Genomic DNA, 23,467 nt, shown 5'->3' on the forward strand with positions numbered 1-23,467 from the left:
AAGCCCTTGTATGTCATATTGCTTTAAAAGAAAGGAAAAGAAAAGAATAAAAGAATAAAGCAAACACTGATACTCTAAAACACACAAAGTGTCTGAAATTCTCACCAAGGAAAATTTGCGCCACAGGACAGTCAAGCTTCTCAACCACTCACAACTAAAATTAGAAAGAATCTCTCCTATCAGGTATGGATTTACATTTTGTTCTGAAGACAAGGTTCATGCAGCTGATCACACACCAGACAAAGGAAAGACGGCACCGTGATGGTCTGTGAGTTTTATTAATGTGAGCAGAATGCACACAGGCCTACCATCCACTCCAATTTCCTACACACGGCCTGCAGTCAATACATGACATTACTGCTGGTCTCAAACATCCTGTCACTGCCATGTAGCACCATGCACTATGCATGGTCCTCAACCCCATCCTGAGGCTCCCCAACTTTATCCCAACCTGATTTGGGATTGGGTAGGAAACTCTTCCATAAACCCTCCAATTTATAGGAAATTTCCCTTTCCATGTAAAGCAAAAAAATGTATTTTTATTAAGGCTGCTTACATGAACCCTTACCATTCCTGCTGAATCTTCTACTTTCACTGGGGAAACTGGACATTGAAGGAGGTTACCGACAAGTCAAATCAAAAGTAAAATTAAAACACATTTTCTGGGGGCATCTGGGTGTGGCTCAGTTGGTTAAGTGTCCAACTTCAGCTCAGATCATGATCTCACGATTCATGAGTTCGAGCCCCATAGTAGGCTCTGTGCTGACAGCTCAGAGCCTGGAGCCTGCTTCCAATTTTGTGTCACCCTGTCTCTGTCCCTTTCCCACTCATGCTCTGTCTCTCTCTCCTCTCAAAAATAAACAAACATTAAAAACATTAAAAAATTTTAAACACATTTTCCAGACCCTGCAGGGTATCTAAAAATGGCTCCTTGCCTTGGTAGAGCAGCAAAGACAATGGTAAAAATGTAGCACTTGGCATGTGACCTGCAGGTCTCATTATTTTACAATTATACCTGCATGTCAAACATCATTGTTGGCATTTAAACCCTACAAAGTTGGTGAGTGTTTAAAATGGCTCAGCCTGCCTTCTGCAAAAGTTAACGTGAAGACAAGAAAGGTCTGTTTAGCACAGCGTGTGTTTTCCCTAATTAGCCAGAAACAAGTCGCAGAAGAGTTACACAAGTACTTACTATTTATAACCCATGGCCACATCCACAAAATACTTTCTTCTCTGTCGATAGACATTGTCCTTAAATCCCTTAAACAGAAAAGAGATTAAGTTATTTAACAAAATACCAAAAAAGTAGCTGCAGAAGGCCTAAAAGAAAATCACCGTGGTGTTACCTGAGTGTTCAATTCAAATATAAATCCGATCCTTGGATGACCACCTTGATGACACAGGCAGATGTGAATTGTGCCTACAGTAAAACCTCATTAAATGTGGGCTGTACTCATTTGGGATGCATGGGAATTCAGGCTAAAGCGAAGGATACCCTTTGGTTTTCAAGTATCATTTACATGTAATTGATGTTAATCACAAGGTAATCTTATCCTGTTCATTAAAACAGCCCCGTTAACATGGTTATTCAGTAAGTTAACCTAAATCTAATTTTGTGTAAATAACCAATAAATGCACATTTATTAAAAATACTACCATTCAGAGTAATTACGGAATCCCCAAATTAGCATGGATTAAAGAGGTTTTGCTGTGTTTTTAGGAGTATAGCCACACAATGCGAAATCGATCATAAGGGACTCATGCAGAGCATAGCAAGTTCGTTCCATTGCACGTGGACTTCCCGTGATGCCGTTTAGTCATTAACACCTTCAAGACTTTTATCCATCATCCTGCACCTGGGAAATTAAACATCCTGCCTGTCATTGTTCCATCAGGTGGACCCCTTCTGAGAGGAACCTCCTGCTTTACTCAAGAATCTCTCCTCTTGCCAACTGACTTTTCCACTCTCCTTTCCTTCAGGTACTTTCAATCAATTCTTTCCGGGATTGTTTCTTCAAACTACTGGAAACTGGAAGAAATTATTTCAATTTAACTTCTTACGTCTGCAACCCCTGCAACCTTAAAGGGTAGCCAGGAAGCAGGGCCCACTCTGAGAAGGGAGGCCAGGCAAGATGGGCCACTGGGATCCCGGGCTCTGAGGGCAGAGCTGGGCCAGGCCCACAGAGGCCTCGACTACCCCTGCTGGGGCGGGCACGCTTCTGCAAAGGGGGGCTGGTGCAGAGGAGCCTCAGACTCAGGAAGACCATTCTGTTCTCTTGTGTGGTTGAAGGCAAAGCAGCCTTCAGGACTGTCTGCTGGGCTGAGGTGAAGAACTTTCTCCGCCAACAGCCTTCCTCTCAGAAGAGCATCCCCGGGAGCAAGAGACAGAGAGTGACCGGAAATCACCCAGACGTGCTGCAGAAATGAGGCGCCTGCACCCGAGAAGCTGGTGCTTCCTTCCTTCTGCTATGAATTGGGAATTTTCAAACTGGTGTTCACAGGCAGGCTTTCGGAAACTTATGATGTGCATACACACAGTGGTGTGACCATAGCTACCATATTCACACAGGCGTCTGTGATCTACAAATGAGTCTCCTGCTTTAGAGAAAGTACAAGTTTCAACTCTCTGGTCATATCAAGCAGCCCAGGATGGTTAAAACTGAAGGTCCAAGCACCATTATTGCTCAAAAGGAAAGCAGGCCACGACGAAGGGAAAAGAGTCAAGTGAAAAGCACAGCACCTGCTCCCCGGCTCCTGCCAAACCCGACACCATCCTGCAAGCATCGTTCTCTGCTGGGCTTCTCGAAGACTCCCGACTGCCTCTCCTTGGCACACACCTGCACCTTTTCCCAGGCATGCGAGAGAGTTATTTACTCATCATGCCTCATTAGCCTCGTACGGCAGTGATTACCCAAACGCCACTGGTGATCCAGCGCTTCTAGGATGGAGCTGCAGACTAGCAAAACAAGAGAGACCCCCACCACACCAGTGATTACAGAGACAAAGCATTCCTTGACCCTCTATTCTGGACTGAAGGCAGGGATAAGTTACCAGATAAAATAGAGGGCACCTCTGCAGTATTTGAAGCTTACTTACACTAAGAAATTATTCCTAGTTTACTGAAATTCAAATTTAACTGGGCATCCTATACATTTATCTGTGAAAGCTGGCAACCCTAGTCCTCAGCAAATATCTGTCGCACACCCGTCCTTCCCCTCTCAGTTTAAATTAAGAACTGAAGACCCAGTCGGTACCCTAAAGAGCTCAACCAAGTGTGTGTTGACACTCAGGCAGCTATCCCAAATAGTTCAAACCTGGTGGAATATTAGAATCCACTAGCGAGCTTTAAATAATGCCCAGGGAGCCTGGGTGGCTCTGTCAGTTAAGCCTCCGACTCCTGATTTCTGCTCAGGTTGGGATATCACAGTTGGTAAGAAGAACCCCACACTGGCCTCCATGCTTAGCATGGAGCCTGCTTGGGATTCTCGGTCTCCCTCTCTCCCTCTGTCCCTCCCCTGCTCCTGCGTATGCCTGCTCACTCGCGCTCGCTCTCTCTCTCAAAATAAATAAACGTTTAAAAGAAAAATAAATAAATAAATAAATAAATAATGCTCCAAACCTAGACACATTCCCTGAGCTTCTAATTTAAGCACTCTGAGGTGAGACTGTGGCTGCAGTATTTTTTTTAATTCTCCACAGATTATTTGAATGGAAAGCTAAGGTTGACAGTCGCTGAGCTAGAGCATTCATTCTCAAACCACTAGAGCTCATCAGGATCTCCTGCAAATCCTCTTAAATGCAGATTCTTGGGTCCGCCTGAAAGTTATGATTCAGGAGACTGAGCCACAAGGAATTGCATTTTTAATGAGCACTTTATGGGTGTGCCATGAATCACTCTTTGAGAGACCCTCACAATCCGGATCCTTGCTACTCAAAGTGTAGCAGACCACCAGCAAAAGCCTCGGCCGGGAGCTTGCCAGACATGCAGAACCTCAGGACCTCACCCTGTACTTTGAAAAGACCCTCCATATGATTCGTTTGTCCACTAAAGTTTAAGAGGCACCACCTAGATAGATATTTAACCCTTTCTAGGGAGTGTCAACAACCTGACTCTCCCATCTGAGCTCCTTCTGACCCAACCAAGAGCAAGAATGCCATCCTATAAATGGATAAAGAAGATGTGGTATACACAACACACACACACACACACACACACACAATGGAGTATTACTCAGCAACAAAAAAGGAATAAAATTTTAACATTTGCAACGATGTGGATGGAACTAGAGGGTATCATGCTAAGTGAAATTAGTCAAAGAAAAATAAATATGATATGACTTCACTTATATGAGGACTTTAAGATACAAAACAGATGAACATAAGGGAAGGGAAGCAAAAATGATATAAAAACAGGGAGGAGGACAAAAACATAAGAGACTCTTAAATACGGAGGACAAACAGAGGGTTACTGGAGGAATGTGGAGGGGGTGGGTTAATTGGGTAAGAGGCATTAAGGAATCTACTCTTGAAACCATTGTTGCATTATATGCTAACTAACTTGGATGTAAATTTTAAAAAATTAATAAAAAAGAAAAAAAGAATGCCATCCTAACATAGGAATCCCTCTCTTAGAGCTGAGATTCTTCCCAGGCACCAAAAGTCCTTAGACAACCTTTTCCATGATCATCAAATAATAACCTCCAAAAAACACCAACTTACCAATACCAGATTTTGCATAGTGAACATTTGGTGTGCTTATAAAAAAATGCATGTGATTTTTTAAAAAATGACGAGTAAGGTAGAATATTGCTAGGTACTTGCAATTATTTCAACTGGCTGCACAGAAAATAAGAGAAGGTATCTTAAAGTAAGTATAATTAGGAGTTACAGAACAGAATTAAACAGAAAAATTCACATTGAGTATCATAATAAATTTTTTTTTCAGAGCAAGGTCAGTGGTTCCTGTGGTTGCTCCACTAACAAAGCTGACCCCTTTTCTCCAGGTCAAGTAATTTAAAAATTAGACTAAGGGGAGCATTTGGAAATACAAAAACATCCTTTAGTAGCCAGGCATTGATCTGAATGAATTAATACAGCATTTCCATCCCCGGGATTAAGCATTTACTCTTGCCAAAATGCTTTCCAGTTGTTTCATTCAGTAGGCTTTTCGAACGCCCCTTGGAGGTCAATAAGAATTTTATTTCCACTTTTTACATAAAGAATTTGAGGTACAGAGATGAATGGACTTGCCCAAGGTCATCCTGCAAGATAACAGCTGGTATCCGGAAAGTCCCGTTACTGCTATCTCTTAAATCAGGCGTCTGCGCTAATTCTAACTCCTCTGGAAGTGGGGAAGGGGAAGATAACAAATGGATGATTATTAAAGGCATTTATGAGTGTTTTTCTGACATTTGGAAGCCCCAGACGTGAATTACTGTGAAGTATTCTGAAATTTTAGACTGACAAATGTAACACACCACGTCTTTGAATAAATGCAGCTTCTTGAAAATAATGCAATTGAATTAGGTCTGTTCGACCATTGCTTGAATGGCATATTCTGAATTGGTTTGAATTGGTATATTGTGCCAAATGACTAATTCGATTGAAAATTTCCCTCTTTGTTGAAGTCATAGTTTCCTCTGAAGCAGTGGTTCTCAAACTTAGATGCGGGCTTGTCAGAGCAAGCCCCCAGGTAATGGTGATGGGGCAGATCCTGAGACCACACCTGGAGAACCACTGCATAGAGTATAGTCACACTGTCACATTTCTAGATTTCTTCCATTTGAATAAAAGGAGTATCTGTACACCACTACCCTCCGACTACAAAGCCCTTCTATAAGCATGACTGATTTGCTTGGGTTTCACTCTTTTATCTACCCATTTTTAGACAAGGGGCACTGGTAAAAAAGTGCTTGTAACAAATGAGTACATTGCTTACATCTCCGAGACTATTAACTATACTTCATTCTGACCATAAAGAAGTTCCAAGTCTCTTGTGTTAAATAAAAACTGATGTAAAGGGGGAGGTAGGAAATAATGGGAAATGCTTACCTACGTATCATATTTCTTTACAGGTGGTCGTTTTTATTGGAATAGAAGAGAGATAGTGGTAAATAGATTCAGGGTAGATATGGGAAGAGATGCATTTTCCATCACAACCTTATTCTAAAACCCTCTGCCCTTCCATTGAGACCGAAGCCCACCACATTACTCTCCTCCAAACTACCTCTAGTCACGGAAAATAGCTAGGAGAATTTTATTCTCTCTCGGAGCCCCATAATGCCTAGTCCTCCCTCATTTCTCAGAGGGGTGATCAATTTCAGTTCATCGTTTTCCCCAGGGTCACCATCTGCAAGTATATCTCAGGCTGTCTAATGCTACGGAAATATTCTCCAAGGTTTCAAATCTCGTCCCCTTTAAGAGCAACCCTTTTAAGAACAAATGTTATGTGGGAATGTCATCCTTCTAATCTGCTTCCAGCCACTGCCTATGTACAGGGAAACTTTATCATTTGAAAGTCTGCTCTCCTTTATGGGGAATAAATCGTAAATTGCTCTACAATAAAGCGTCACAGCACACAACATGGCACACCGCCTGGCTCATGCGTGGAGCTGGAAGAGCGTGTACGGAATGGATTGTACTGGACACTTACTGGGTGATCGGCATCAAGCTCAGAGCCATACATGAGAACTCTGTGAGAGCATCTGTCTAACTCAGAGATCTTCCGGGGGAACCAGGGCACATCCTCTAGCTCTGTTGAAAACACAGTGCGGGTTCAAAAATATTAGCTCACAGATTGTATTTTCCTCTTTTCAACATTTCTCAGATTGCTAAATCACCCGACAAGGAAGAGCTGGCCTTGCCTTCTTCCTCTGTCCAAATGTTCTCCGGCGGATTCAGCGTCACAATCGTACTTTGAAATTTCAGCAACTGAATGAGCTCGTTAAATTCCGTTTTGCCACATTCACAGTCCACGAAGATTTCAACCTCTGAACTTCTTCGCCGGGATTTCCTGGACTCGATATGAACCATGTTGACATGTTTCTCCTGTGGAAATATAAGCAACATCTCTAAATTACCCTCAAGGCACAATAAAAGGGACACCATGGGGTGTTCTTATTCAACTCTTAAGAGCAGGTGCTAAGTGCCCACCGAGGAGGAAAAGACTATCTCCTTGCTCTTTGGTTGACTAAAACACAAATGTTTCCAACCACTGTCTCTGTTAATAGGAAAAGACACTGTATATAGTTTTTCCTGTCTTATTTTTTTTTAAAAAGAGGACATAGAAGAGCATATAAAGGGCCCTATAAAGTGTATTATAATTATGAATATCATTGTTTTCCTGAACAGCCCACATCCCACTGGGGGTGTGCATGGCTATTTGGGAGAGGAGGAAATCAGCCTTATATCATCATATGATCCCAAATTTGTATTTTTATTTTTATATGTTTCCAAAAAAACATAGCTAACCTTGAACCCCTGATTTTATAGCAGTATAAGTTTCCACCATAAATTAAAGTTTAAAATACAATAATCTTTGAAAATAAGTATACAAATGGCAGGCAAATGAGGCAGACATTGGGCAGGTGGTATGAACATGACTGATAGTTGGGGGACACAGGCCAAAGTGTAGGAAAAGAAAAGGAAGAAAAGCAACCAAGACAAGATCTCTACAGGCAAAACAAAAACAAAAACAAAACAACCAAAAACCACACCTAAATGGGACCATTTATTAACTATTTGGTTTCAGCAATCTCCAGACTAGCTTCACGCAAGGATGCATCATTGCTGCCATCACCCCATGATGGATTTCAGGGGTAAAAGTCTCCTTACAATAAGGTTTTCGAGGGAAGGCAGCAATTTAATACTTTATCAATCAGGTTTAAATGTGCCCAGTGATGCGGTCCACCCTTCCCCTGAGTTAACTGAAGACTAACTTCTCCTCTCCACCCTACCTACCCGTAAATAAGCCAAAACCTCCCCATCACACCAGATGGTATACTGTGATGATCAATTCACATGTCCTAGTACAATCCTGGATGGTCTCAGAATTTTCAGCACAGGAACAGGGTCGGTGGTTTCCAGTGCCTGAGGAAGATCAAATCAAACAGCATCCTGTCTTGTATAAAGAAACTAGTCCTGTGTCCAGGAAACTAGACGCTCTATTTCTGTTTTTATTAACCTTTACAATAACACCATATTTTCTAAATTGGCTGATAATAAAGGTAAGACTAATATTAAGGGCAAGAGTCTTCACACACATACTGTGTCACTTTGGGCTTTTAATATCCATTGGTTGAAGTGGAGTAGGTATTTTTAGACAAGGGAACTGAGGTTCAGAAGGGTTAAATGGTTTAGCTTCGACTCCCTGACTAGCTGATGGCCAAGTGAAAACTCTAAGCTGCTAACTCCTCCGGGGAAGCAGGCCTGCCTTTGGGCACTTAATGGAGACAGCACTGGATGATATAATTATGTGTAAAATATTTCCCCAGATTTCCATTACCACTGTTTATGGTGCCTGATCCTTTCTTCCAGGTCAAGAGAGAACAAGGAAATATTTGCCAAATGAGGCTGCTAATTCCCCGTCTCTGGTCATCAAAGAGACCTTACAATAAAGGCGTCATATCTGTACACGTTACAAAGCCCTTTCACTCAGATTAGTGTTTCACAACAGCCTTGTTTGGTAGGAATTATTATCGCTACTTTACAAATGAAGAAATTAAAGCTGGGAAGCAGCTAGTGATTAGCCAAGCCAGAAGAACACAAGCCTGAATTCTCTGACTACAATTTCAATCACCTTTCTATTGCACCAGCAGGCCCCAGGCACACGCGTGGAGCTGGAAGAATGTGTATGGAATGGATATTACTGGACACTTACTGGGTGATCGCACTAGGCTCCTACCTTCCAGCTCAAATCAGCAGCCAGTGCCCACAAATAAAATGCATTTGTAAGGGACACTGCTTGTTGAAGGGTAAGGTAAGGTCTAACCTGGTAAGAGGGCAATATTTTTTCTGAGCTTTTCTAACCTGCCCTTCAACCTGGCTCTTTCTTGAGGTTTCAACCCATCAAACTGGACTTGGAAAAAAGGCTGCTACATTTCTATAAAATAAAGAGAGAGCTAGCCCTAGCTTACATATGGGGAGAGGGACTCCTTTTTCCAAAAGACGTTAAGTTTAGGACACAATGAGGCGTATGGGGACTACCATGTGCCTCTCCTTATGCATGTCATTTTAGTCAATAAATGTGCTCCTAGGGCATGTGCACAATTCAAATGTTAACAAATCAAATAAAGCTGCAGGCTCTTGATATTTAACGATAAGTTATTGGCTCCTCATGCGTTTGCTTTTTCAGGTGTGAGGCTCCCATTTTTAATTACTGACTTTCTTATCTGGCAATAATGTGCGGAATTTCTAATAGGCTAACTCAGAATTAATAAAACATAGCTGACGCAAATCTGTTTATTTCATTATTTGGCAGACACACTTCCCTTGTAAAACTTCATGAAATTTGGTTTCTCTGAGTCTTTGAACACATTATCCAGAAATGGATTCAGTAATGTTTCACAGCAGAGGACGGGCTGGTAATGGGGCACACACATGGTCACTTTTAGAGTTATGTAATGATGCTCTTAATGTTTACCTGAAAGAGTTTCAACGCCTTTACCAATCCGCCAACTTCGTTTTTCAACGAGAATACAACAGCCGTCTTGCCACCTTCGGGGCCGGTTTCACTCTTGCTGGTCCCCTTGCTGCCTTTTTTATCATCATTTTTGCCAGAGTTAGCTTTATTTAACTTCAAGAAAGTAGAAACACACACACATACAAATACTGATTAGGACTCCAGAGTTTTCCTTACTAGAGCTTTTGTCAGATATTCCATTCATTTGCTGGAAGCTTCAGCAATCATGTAAACTCAAAGAGCTACATCACTCATAACTTTCTATCACAAATACTGGTCTAATGTGCTCTGGGACACTATTTTCCAAGAGCTCTATGAAACCCTCCAGTTTCACCTGGCTGAAATCTAGTCCAGGTGGATCAGATTTGGTTTACTTTATTTAATAGCAGCAAAAATCTGACCATCATAAAGTCTCATATAAACATAATCCCTGCTTTTCTTTCTAGGTTTATTTTACAGCATGAAATTCGGTCTTTTAGCCTAGTTGCATAATGTGGAAACTATAGTAATTAGTAAACAAAACAAAAATAAGACCAAACATATTTTTCACAACAATAATTTTAGTTTCAATTAAATTTTTAAAGTAAACTATCCATTTAATTCTGAAATATGTCAGGACATGCACTGAAATTGATAACCTTACTTTCTGCAATTAGATACACATTGCCAATGGAATCGAACTGCACAAGTTCAAGACAGAGGAGCATATTCAATAAAGGCCATCTGTGTCAGAGATGATATCTGAAAAGTAGCTGTTACAATCCACTCACAAATAAAAGAAAAAAGGGAAGGAGAGGGAAGAAGAAAGAAAGAGACAAAGAGAGAAGGGAAGGAACAAGGAAGGAAGGAAGGAAGGAAGGAAGGAAGGAAGGAAGGAAGGAAGGAAGGAAAAAGACAGACAGAAAGAAAGATGGGTAGAAAGCCAGACAGATAGATGAAAGCCAGTCAGAAAGATGAAAGAAAGAAAGGAAGGAAGAAAGAGAGAAAGAAAAGGAAAAAGAAAGATGAAGGAAGGAAGGAAGGAAGGAAGGAAGGAAGGAAGGAAGGAAGGAAGAAAAACTAGCTAATCATTAGAAGCAATTAGTAAAATCTGAGAAACGGAACATGATTAACACTTTATTAGCTATTCAAGATACTATAATACAGGACTAAGTGATGACTATTAGCCCTACTGATTAAAGACAAAAATGACAGATTTCAGATACTTGGAATCACATCATCAGAAATACAGAGTAAAAAAGCTGGGAACTTTCACATAAAAGACAAAGTGAAGTTAGGTTATACTTTTTTGTGCTCTTTACATGCAAACGAAGACTTGAGCGAACAGAGAAGTCTCTCCCAGGCAAGTCAGAAGAGAAGTACAATCAGACCCAGTCTCACAAAACTGAGTTTCTCATGAAACTGAGAAAAGTGCCTTTGATATGTACCCGGTGAATAGGGACTTGCCACTCTCTTCCTCTGATTTCCCTACTGGCTTTATTTTCACATGTTTCACATTTTCACATTGCCTCACTCCAGATTTTTATATCATGGAAATGAATATTTTATTATATGACTTGAAGGAGAAAAAGTTTATGCAGACGTTGGCATTTGACGGTATGCTTAGTCATTAAAGGCTCAAATGCCATAGCGCTCTCAACATCTGCCTTCTCCTCAGCACATAGCACACAGATCTTGTCTGTCTAAGTAGAATTTTTTATACGAAAGGGTCATACATTAACCATAACTCTGAGTTTTTTGTTTTCCTTCTAGCAGTTCATTATGACTTCAAAATTCCTCAGTGTAATATCTCATCCAAATATTCATGATATTTAGATGTTAAAAAAGCCTACTTACATTTTTGGTCTCATTTCCACAAATGGATTTAAATAGTTCTATAAAACTTGCCCTGATTACTTTTCAACATTTTTTGCACTAATAATACACCAGTACAATACCACCTTCTGGCACATGTTTGGAGTCACAATATTAGAACAGAATTTTCTATGACACAGACTGAATTTAATTAGTATCATAAACCCTGATGTTATAATAATGAAACAGTATTTAATATTTTTAATGACTAGGAATCAGAATAGATATTTCTATTGTCTTTTTATTGAATCATATGACTATTGCCTCAAATCAGTATCTAAAATCCTGAAAACTGTTACCTTTTTTATTCTGTTAGTATTTCAACACAAAACTATACTAAATACTGAAACAAGTGGTATATTGCTTTCATGGCTCCATCAATTAAAATGAAAAAAAAGGAGTAATAAGGAAAACAGGAAAACTTTTGAAAGGAACTGGTCTTTCTTTTATTCCAATAAGCAGCACCTATAGGCGAGAAGAGAAAACATTACTTCTGTGTGTAAAAAACAAGCTTTATAGATGGTTAGGGGTATAAGGAGACACCTTGCAGGAATCACAGCAAGCATTTTAATTTCTTCTCTCTGTTTTACTTGTAAGAAATGGCCTTTCAAACTTCTACACACTCTCTTTGGTTGTAGATATGAGACACTGGTTCCTACAACTGCTTGTTCTTGATGTTCAGGAACTTCTTTACTTTCTACTTTTAAACTTTGAGGAAAGGAAGTTGAGAACACAGTGATCAGTACACTGGCTTTACTTTAGGGAGAGAGAAGAAAGACGGAAGGCAGACAGCAGGGAAGCAGGGTGTATGCAGATGGCAGAGGAACAAGTTGAGGTGTGTGTGCTTACTCTACATCAGGTGTCCCTATGGCAAGGACAAAACGATTGCTACCCTAGAAAACATTCCTCTAGAGTGCCAGCTACTCAGTACTCACTGTTAAGCTGCCAAGTAGCTGATGTTCTTCGGGCACTGCTGAATCCAGAGAAAACCCTCTCCTTGCCCAGTATTTACTGGAAAACATCATCATTGCCGGCTGCATGGATCCCGATGCAATTTTCTTTCTCTGCAGCAGGGGGGACTAGAAGGGCAGTTAGCTGCGCCGGCGGAGACAGAGAGGAAGGGGTGTAAGACAGCCTCGCGCTCCGGGCTCTGTCCACAAGCCTGGTGCTGAAGAAAGAGCAATGAGAATCGTTCCCTCCCAGGCTCCTTTATATGAGTGACTGGGGACTGATGGAAGGCTGATTAGAAAGAAACTCATTTCTGGCTGCCAATGGCCACGATCAGATTACAGACCTGAAGCCTGGGGTTATCTGTGCTGCCGGTGCGGTTTGTTTCATAGGTCGAACAGTCGTTTGGGCGTGGGTGGTGGAGAACAATACATAATGGAATGTTATTTGTAAAAGAAAACACCTGTCGCCTGACGTTATAGCTCATCTCTTAAACCTGCTGCTGGCAAGCTAACCTCAGACTTTAGGTGACTATGAGTTCAAAGATTTTGTGCTTTCTTATCAAAAGGAAAAAAAATTTTTAGACAGATCAGCACTGTTGAATCCTTGAGCCATTTTATTTTGTGTTGATAAGTGTTTTCTGATCTGATGTGTTACAATCGTATGTGTGTGATGGCTTTCATAAAAGGCACTGCATCCCAATCCTATGATGCTGCTATGTGGTGATATTCAGGCAATTGTATTGTAAAGGATATGTAAAGCTTTGATTTAGCCACATATATAGTTGAGACACTAACCCTAGAATCTTCCTCACTTTGTGAGAAGGAAAAGGAAAGTAAATCATCAAATCATTCTTTTGATGCTATTTTTCCTCTCCACTTGTAACTATATCAAACCCAACAATTTGAAATGTATAGATCAGTTGAAGTACTTAAGTTTTCAAACTTTAGTAAGTGATAACCACCATGTCACAGATTATCAATCTCCTAAAGGATGGAAGACTCTTCACCAAATATGCGTATTTGCCTGCAAAACTAAACAAAACCTGGGGCTGGCACTGCTTCTCTGTACAGAAAACAAGATGAAAAACTTTTCAAAACAGAAATGGATGAACTAATATTAACTGGATGTTAATTGTTTCTGGAATCTTCAGGGAACATAATTATTATTTGACCTAATTTTGGAAATATTATTTGGCATGAATTACCTCAACATCAGCTCTGATGAACTGATAGTAAGGTAAAGTTTATCTTTTTAAGATTTTATTTTCAAATAACCTCTACATTCAATGTGTACTTACAACTCTGAGACCAAGAGTCACTTGCTGCACAGACTGAATCAACCAGGTAGCCCCAGGAAGATGAAGTTTAAATACATTGATTGAGATTTAGAATATAGGATTTTAAGATTTTCCAACTCTGTCCTAAAACATTTCAATAAAATCATGCTACTTCTATTAAAAGAAAACTAAAATAAATACATTGACTAAAGTAATAATAACAGTAGTTAATATTACTGAGTGCTTAGTATTTGCCAATTTCTATTCCAAGAAATTTTTACGTAAAAACATGTTTGTTCACCACAACAACACTAGCAAGGCAGTAATTATTATTTATTTCCATATTATATAGACAGAAACTGAGGCACAGAGAATTTAGTTAATTTGCCCAAAGTTTCATACAATTAAAAAATGGCCAAGGCAGGATTTTTAATTCAGGCAGTCTGGCTCCCAAATTCATGCTCTCAACTATTACATTATACAGTCTCTTAGGTATTCCAAACAAGGAAGCCTAAGTAGGTTCAAGACAGCACACATAGATAACTTTCACTAGAACAGGGTTTGAGTTGATGTGTAATTCAACAAAACTTTGTTAAGTAGTCACTTTCTCTTAGGCATTGAAACTGAATTCTGGCGATGCAAAGATGAATGAGATAACAGTGCCTACCCTCAAGCAAATCATTGATGAGCTTCAAGAAGTATATGTGCAAATAAATAAGTGAAACAAATATATTGACTTACCTACAGAAGACATTAGAAGCACAAGAGACAGGGTGCTCAATGTTAACTTAGGCAAGTCAGGAAAGGGGCCTTGGAGACATTGCCTGGGCTAAATATTTAAAAGTGAGTTTGGGGGCGCCTGGGTGGCTCAGTCGGTTAAGCCTCCGGCTTTGGCTCAGGTCAGATCTCACGTTCGTGGGTTCGAGCCCCGCGTCGGGCTCTATGCTGACAGCCAGCTCGGAGCCTGGAGCCTGCTTCAGATTCTGTGTCTCCTTCTCTCTCTGCCCCTCCCCCTCTCATGCTCTGTCTCTCTCTGTATCAAAAATAAATAAAACATTAAAAAAAGTTTTTAAAAAAAAGTGAGTTTGTTCTGGGTATCTACTCTAGATAAATGAAAGTTTATATTCAAACAAAAACCTTTACAGAGGTTCATATGTTAAAATACTGAAAACAGGCCAAATGTCCTTCAGTGGGTGAATGGATACATAAACTATGGGATTTCATAAAATGGAATACTACTTAGCAATAAAAAAGGAACATAACTATTGATATACACAACCTAAATGAGTCTGAAAGACATTATGCTGAGCAGAAGCAGCCAGACTTAAAAGGCCATGTATATTTATATGACATTCTCGAAAAGATAAAACTATAGTGGTGGAGAACTGATCAGTGGTTGCAGGGTTTATGGGTGGAAAAGGGTGTGATTCCAAAGGGATAGCAAGTGGGAGTTTGAGGGACAATATTTTATATCCGATTATGGTGGTGGTTACATTAATGTACCTATGTAAAAATTCATAGAACTGGACCACAAATTGATTTTACTATATGCTAATTTAAAAATAAAATTTTAAAAGCTTCAAAAAAGTGTTTATTTGTCAATCAAAATGGAATGGGAGATAGAAAGCAAGTTATTCACAATGAGAGACCACCTCACACCTGTCAGAATGGCTAAAATTAACAACTCAGGCAACAACAGATGTTGGTGAGGATGTGGAGAAAGGGGAACTCTTGCACTGCAGGTGGGAATGCAAACTGGAACAGCCACTCTGGAAAATAGTATGGAGGTTCCTCAAAAAATTAAAAATAGAACTACCCTATGGCCCAGCAATTGCACTACTAGGCATTTATCCAAAAGATACAAAAATGCTGATTGGAAGGGGCACATGCACCCCAAAGCTTACAGCGGCACTATCAACAATAGCCAAATTACAGAAAGAGCCCGAATGTCTGATGAATGGATAAAGAGGATGTGTGATATATATACAATGGAATATTACTCAGTGATCCAAAAGAATGAAATCCTGCCATTTACAACAATGTGGATGGAACTCAAGTGTATTATGCTAAGTGAAATAAGCCAGTCAGAGAGAGAGAGAGATAAATACCACATGATTTCACTCATATGTGGAATTTAAGAAACAAAACAGATGAACATAGGTGAAGGGAAGGAAAAACAGAGAGGGAGACAAATTATAAGAAACTCTTCAATGCAAAGAACAAACTGAGGATTGCTCGAGGGGTGTTGGGGGGGGGATGAGCTACATGGGGAGGGGCATTAAGGAGACACGTGCTGGGGTGAGCACTGGGTATTATATGTAAGTGATGAATCACTAAATTCTATTACTGCAACCATTACTACACTATATGTTAACTAGCTTGGAGTTAAGTAAAAATTTTTTTAAAAAGAAAGGAGCTTATTCTAGGTAGAAAGAATTTTAGAAAACATACAGATTTGTTTTTATTTAACATTGCTGGAGTATGGATTTGGGGCAAGAGTGCCCTGTGAGAGATAAAGCTGAGGAGGAAAGCAGGGTCAAATTCTGCTAAAACTTGAATGGCATTTGGTGGGCTTTATGCTTTATCATCACCTTTTGCTGCAAGTGAAAGAAAACAATTAGAAGGGTGTTATGCAAGTTAATACATTAACCACATTTGGTATCTTAGAAAAGAAGCAACTTAGAGAAAACTTCAAGACTGAAGGCACACATCACACACCACTTAGGGCTTGAAATAGGCTAGCCAGCAGATGATGACCTGGAGTAAGGCAATAGCATTAAGGATGAAATGGAAGGCCGCCTGAGTGGCTCAGTCAGTTGCAGGTCCAACTTCGGCTCAGGTCATGATCTCACTGTTTGTGGTTTGAGCCCTGCGTCAGGCTCTGTGCTGACAGCTCACAGCCTGGAGCCTGCTTCGAATTCTGTGTCTCTTTCCTTCTCTGCCCCTCCCCTGTTCACAGTCTGTCTCTCAAAAATAAATAAATGTAAAAAAATAAAAAATAAAAAGACACAATGGAAAAAACAAGAGATGTTAAGGGGTAAAATCCATCAAACATCTCTACTTGGATATGGAAGCAGGAAAAAAAGGTGCCAGAATAACTTCTAAGTTTCTGACTTGAGGGACTGGGTTAATGACAGTGCCATACATTAAACTAGACCACACATAAATAATAGCAATTTAAGAGAAAAAAATTTTTTGAAAGAAAGCAAGAGTGGGGGAGGGAAGCCAAGGAGAGAGAATCCCAAGCAGGCTCCACACTCAGCACTGAGCCTGATGCAGAGCTCAATCCCATGACCCTGGGATCTTGAGATGAGCCAAAATCAAGAGTCAACCAACTGAGCCACCCAGGCACCCCTGTGTTTTACAGTTTTTTTAAATGTTTTATTAATAATGAAATAAAACCCAAGGGAACCCAGGAACTAATCCATGTAAGATACTAACAATTAAAGGTAGAGAGACTGGGGTGCCTGGGGGGCTTAGTCGGCTGAGTGTCCAACTTTGGCTCAGGTCATGATCTCATGGTGTGTGAGTTCGAGCCCCGCGTCGGGCTCTGTCCTCACAGCTAGCTCTGAGCCTGAAGCCTGCGTCAGATTCTGTACCTCCCTCTCTCTCTCTGAACCTCCCCTGCTTGCTCTGTCTCTCAAAAATAAATAAAAAACATTAAAAAATAAAAAAACAATTAGAGTGAAAAAGGGAAGCCATCAGGTAACGATGATTAACAAGGTGAAACATGAAAGATTAGCAAAGAGATAAGAAAGACTTGTGGTCAATAGTTTTAAATACTAAAGAGTAGGGGTGCCTGGGTGGCTCAGTTGATTAAGCATCCGACATCAGCTTAGGTCATGATCTCATGGTTCATGGGTTTGAGCCCCACATAAGGCTCTGCACTGACAGTGTGAATCCTGATTGGGATTCTCTCTCTCCTCTCTCTGACCCTCCCCAACTTGTGCTTTCTCTCCCTCTCTCTCAATAAATAAATAAACTTTAAAAAATATGTAAATACTAAAGAGTAGAAGAAGAAAATGAGGACCAGAGGAAGACCACTAGATTTGGCTATGAAATTGCTGTTGGTGACCCTAAAGAGTGCAGTTTTAGCAAAAGAGAGAACATAAAACCCAGATTACAGGAGTTAAAAAGAGTGTGGGTGCTGAAGTGCAGGCCACTGGTCTAGATCACCTGTATAAGATATCAAAAGACACTTCCTAATTAAGAACATAGATTTAATTACTTCTACTCCTTCGAGAAATCTAGCTAAAATGATACTTTAAGATTTCTTTTCCTTTCCTTTTTAAGGCACAAAAGAATAGCATAAATTCAAGAAACAACAGCAACAGAAATTTGGAAGCTGATGGGAGATGAAAGAGTGATCACAGACTTCGCAGACCTGAAAAAACTAAACTAAACTATGAAAAAAGACAGAGAAGCAAATCAATTTACATTGTAGGTTTCCCTAATGGCTCAAACACCTCTAGAAGAGGAAATGGAGGAGACTGGAATAGAATGATCCAAATTCTGTTTAATTTCAAAATTTAACAAAGTTACAGTAATCAAATTGAGGCTGCATAGGGAAAGAAAGCAGGAGGGACTTAACTCTCGTAAAGCCACTGGTCTGAGGCAAAAGTTAAAAGTTTCCATACACTTAGAAACAAATACCTCCTTCTGGGAGAGAGAACAAATGAGAGATTACAGCCATTAATGTGGGTAATGGTTGAGCAAAATTAGAAGTAACAATTTAAAGTCTCCTTGCACAAGTATTTCTATTTTCCAGGAGCCTAAAGAATGTTGACCATGAAGAAAGGTATCCTGCGATTGTCCTGTGTCTACTAAATATAATGACCACAAGATAATGACCATGGGACTGAAGGACACTTCCCCACTCCCAGCCTCTCACCCTTTGGAAAGAGCCTTTATAAGCCTTACATGTTACCTACCCCTTTGGAGAGTGACATTCCTCTTTTTTGTCAGCTCCCTCATATACAAGCTATCTCTAATAAACTCTGCCTGCTTTCTTTCTCTCAAGTTCAGTGCTCATTCCTGTGACATTGACTTAAGAACCTGGTACCAGGGGTCGGGCAACAAAATCAGTGTGGTATGGAAAAGGATAAACTTACAGATAAATTGAAACTAATTTAGAGTCCAGAAATAAAGCCTTTACATTTATGGTCAATTGATTTTCAACCAAAGTGCCAAGACAATTCAATGGGGAAAGAATAATCTTAGTAACATTTGTTTCTGTGACCACTTTGGATATCCACATGAGAAACAATAAAACTGGACTCCTACCTTACATCATATACAAAAATTAACTCACAATGGATCACAGACCTGTGTAAAAGCTAAAACTATAAAACTCTTAAAATAAAACATAGGGCTGTGTCTTCATAAGCTTGAGTTAGGCAATTGTTTTCCGGATATGATACCAAAAACATAAGCAAAGGAAAAATAGATAAATAAGATTTTGTCAAGATGAAATACCTTTGTTTTTCAAAGAACACAATCAAGAAAATTAAAGAACAGGAAAAATGTAAAGATAACCCACAGTTTGGGAGAAAATATTTGTAAATAAAGTCTCATAGGAGACAGTATCCCAAATATGTAAGAAACTTACAACTCAACAATGAAAAAACAAATAAACCAGTTTTTAAATGGGCAAAGGATTTGAATAGACATTTCTTGAGAGTATATGGCCAATAAGCCCATGGAAAAAACGTTCAACATCATTAGTCATTAGAGAAATGCAAGTCAAAAAACACAATTAAGACATAATTTCACAAACTACTAGGATAGCTGAAATTTAAAAGTCACGTAAGTGTTGGGGGGAAGTGGGAAACTTGAAGCCCTCACACATTGTTGGCGGGATTGAAATATGGTACAGCCACTTTGGAAAAGTTTGGTAGTTTCTCAAAATGTTAAACATATAGCTACCATATGATATGACCCAGTGATTTTACTTCTAGATATATGTACAATAGTGTAGTTGCTTCAGAAAAATGTTTGATCCCTGCTCCAAAAGTTAAATCTAAAGTTACCATATGACTCAGCAATCCCACTCCTAGGTGTATATCTAAGAAAAATGAAAGCGTATGTCCCCACAAGAACCTGTACATAGATGTTCACAGCAACATTACCCAAAATAGCCAAAAGTGCAAACAACTCAATTATCAACTGATGAAATGACAAAACATGGCATATCCACAATGGCAATGTAAAGGAATGAAGTACTAATACGTGTTACAACATGAATAAACTTAGAAAACATGCTCAGTGAAAAAATCCAGTTGCAAAAGACCACATATTTTATGATTCCATTTACATGAAAGTGTAGAAGAGGGCAAAAGAGAGGAAAAAAGAGACAGACAGAGTAGCACACAAAGTAGATTAGTGGTTGCTAAGGGCTGAAAGGAGGTGTGGGTAGGTAGGAATCACTACTAACAGGTATAGAGTTTCTCTTGAGGATAATGAAATATTCTAAAATTAGATATGGGCAATAGTTGCAAAACTCTGTGAATATACTAAAAAACACTGAGGTGTGTATTTTAAAAGGGTGAATTTTACAGCATTTAAATTATATTTTACTTTTAAAGCTTTTTCTTAAAGACACTTAAAACCCTGTATTTTCCACCTCTATTCTACATAGCCAAGCAAGCCACTTCCTTTCCTATCCCCAGTAGATGAATGGAGCTTATTCCCTGGAAGGGGTAAAATAGAGGGGCTCTGAAGGGTGTCAAAGTTGAGAATAGGGGTATCATCCTAAAAGGAGAGTGAGTAAATTGAACTGGATACTGAGACTCACAAACCTCAGAAGGTGGACAGCCAGGCACTTATCCTCCAGGCATGCAAAGGCTAAAGCATCTGAACAAAATGGAGCAGTCAGATCACCCTACAGGGAAGCCCATAGTTGACAAGCCCCAATTTAAATATTTGGTAGAGAGCTTGGGTTGGATTAGTGAAAATTATATATAAGATCAGTAGGTGAAAAACCTCGATAAGAATTAGCTCCTCGCTGTATGTTAACTAAAAAAAAAAAAAAAAAAAAAAAGGAATTAGCTCCCAAAAGACCAAAGGAAAATGAACGTTGGGGCTAAGTTGTCTCAGCTAATTGCTTTGACCTAATCCATATTGTGGTATCAACTATATTGGAAGCTGGAAAGATAAAGAATTTTGCATATGCATAGTGAGGGCTGAGGGGTGAAGAAAGAGGGTCTTCCAAGATGGAGAGTCAGTGGACAATGCCTAAACTGAAAATTAAAGTAGTAGCAACACAAGCGTATTATAGCATCAAGAATTATGGAAGTAAGTTCCAAAGGAATTAGCTAAAAGCTGAAAATCTTGCCAATGGGGAAAGGAAATTGAAGAGTGGGGAGAAGAAAAAAGAGTTTCTCATACAATAAATCTTGTGGAAACCATGTGCATATGTGACATTAATTACAAAAATTAAAATTTTAGAAATAAATTATACTGCATCAAAATATGACACTGGTTTTGGATAACCCTGAGTTTAAATCTTTGCTGGGCTCCTTACCTACCTGAATTTGAGGATGTTTCTTCATGTTTCTCAGCCTCCATTTCCGTTCTACAGGGTGATAAATATCTACATTTTATAGGGCTGTTATGTCAACTAAATGGGATGTATTTACAGTGTTTATCACAGTGCCTGACAGATATTAGATGCTCAACGTGTTTGTTATCTCCCTGTTCTTCATTGATTTGAAACCAGAGTGATAGAAATTTGGCATTGGTTTATAATCTTGGCAGAAATTAAAGAGATGTGGACACATCGGTTTTCATGAGATTGCTGTCCTTACAGTTCATGATGAGCAGGCAACCAACAGTCATAGATGAGCAAGCAGAATTGGTTTGGACCAAGCAGTCAAAGAGTCAGAAAGTGGAAAATGAAGTGGGTTAGTATAAAAATAGATATTGTCAGATGAGAAGACCTTCAAATACAAAACACAGCAAATGAAGAGAGCCATGTAATCATTAATGGCCAGGCAAGTAAAAAGTTGAGAAATGAGGCAGGGTCTAGGAAATTAGGGAAGTTTTATTTTAAGAACATCAGTGAATCCTGAACATAGGCATTTGTGATACCAGTTGAGGCAGGTATGAAAACAAGAGAGAAATAATATAGGCCATCCTTTAATCATTTGGAAAATGGAAGGACCCCCAGCTTAGGAGGCTTTGTCAGTCAGGACAAAGACATGGAAAAGGTGATATAAAAGGACAAGGAAACCAAGGAATATACATGGTTCACAACTGGAACAGACCAATCTTCCCACTCTCTCAACTTTCCTCACCATATACACATGCTTCCATTTTATAGGCAAAAGATGAGAGACCCTGAGGACTTTCTATTTTTCCCTTACCACTCTGGCCAAATAGGACATCAAGAGAAAGCTAAGCTTCACAATGTTTATAGCAGCACAATGAACAATAGCCAAAATATGGAAAGAGCCCAAATGTCCGTTTATGAATGAATGGATAAAGAAGATGTGGTATGTATATACAATGGAGTATTACTCAGCAATAAAAAAAAGAATGAAATCTTGCCATTTGCAACTACGTGGCTGGAACTAGAGGGTATTATGCTAAGCAAAATTAGTCAGAGAAAGACAAATATCATGTGACTTCACTCATATGAGGACTTTAAGACACAAAACAGGTAAACACAAGGGAAGGGAAGCAAAGATGGTATGAAAACAGGGAGGGGGACAAAACGTAAGAGACTCTGAAATAGGGAGAAGAAACTGAGCGTTACTGGAGGGGTTGTGGGAGGGGGGATGCGCTACATGGGGAAGGGGCATTGAAAAAATCTACTCCTGAAATCATTGTTGCACTATATGATAACTTGGATGTAAATTTTAAAAATAAAATAATAATAATAATAAAAGAAGATTGAAACCGAGCAAAACAAATGTAAAGCGTTGGAAGTCAGCAGACTGATTCCCTTTCAGGAAGACGTGGGGAAGGGAACGTGAGAGAGCTTCTGAGGCGATGGCAACTTTGTTTCTGGATTGGTGCTGATTTGTGACATATGTTCACACTGGAAATTCACTGGGCTGGACAGTTAAGATTTGTTCATTTTCCTATATATGTTACAGTTCAATAAAAAATGTTTTTCAGAGATAAAAAAATAAATAATAAATAAAAATTGTTAAAAAAAAAAAAGAAAGCAAGCTAGCTAAGATTCAGAGATGCAGAGAAATATGTTGGGGGAAATGATAAAAAGAAATAACCTAAAAAGAAAGAAAGGATTCTCCTGGCTACTCACAAGTTCAATGAAGAAAGCAGGTATGAAGTAATTAAAAAAAAGATATGGAATGTGAGAGTAAGGAGATAATTGAAAGAGAATCAATAGTGATTAATCAATAAAAGTCTGATCTTTTCCTTAAATAACTTCTTGTTTGGGTTTTAAGCCACCATTCCAGCCATTCAAGTTTATGTCACAACCAAATTTGATGTATGCCTTCTGTGCTTAAACTCATGTTAAATAAAGCAAAAGAAAAGGCTGAACTTCATAACACAAAACCAACCTAATAATTAGTTTGGTTGGCTTTTCTTCCATTGACATTTGACTCCCACAGCTTACCTGGTGAACTTTAGGCTCCATGGCAGCAATTGTTCACCATCACTGCCACCCACTCCTAGTTCCTCCAACTTAACCATATGAATATCATGCCAAAAAAAATGTATGCCATATCTGAGGTATT

At 39.3% G+C, this 23,467-nt stretch overlaps 1 protein-coding gene across 2 annotated transcripts in view; it reads right to left on the reverse strand.

Moving 5' to 3' along the window:
* The window catches only part of TPH2 (tryptophan hydroxylase 2), a 90,259-nt gene extending 77,686 nt beyond the window's left edge, over nt 1-12,573 (reverse strand). The window contains exons 1-5 of one of the 2 annotated variants that reach the window (XM_029954588.1): nt 12,469-12,573; nt 9,641-9,793; nt 6,864-7,047; nt 6,653-6,753; nt 1,193-1,260 (exon numbers count right to left, since the gene is read on the reverse strand). In XM_029954588.1, the coding sequence (XP_029810448.1) occupies nt 1,193-1,260; nt 6,653-6,753; nt 6,864-7,047; nt 9,641-9,793; nt 12,469-12,573 (611 nt within the window). Of the gene's footprint in view, nt 1-1,192; nt 1,261-6,652; nt 6,754-6,863; nt 7,048-9,640; nt 9,829-12,464 lie in introns of both variants that reach the window. The other variant, XM_029954587.1, reaches the window with a different exon arrangement.
* Nucleotides 12,574-23,467: the final 10,894 nt, after the last annotated feature.

This window comes from Suricata suricatta, chromosome 10 (genome assembly GCF_006229205.1).
Source record: "Suricata suricatta isolate VVHF042 chromosome 10, meerkat_22Aug2017_6uvM2_HiC, whole genome shotgun sequence".
NCBI lineage: Eukaryota > Metazoa > Chordata > Mammalia > Carnivora > Herpestidae > Suricata > Suricata suricatta.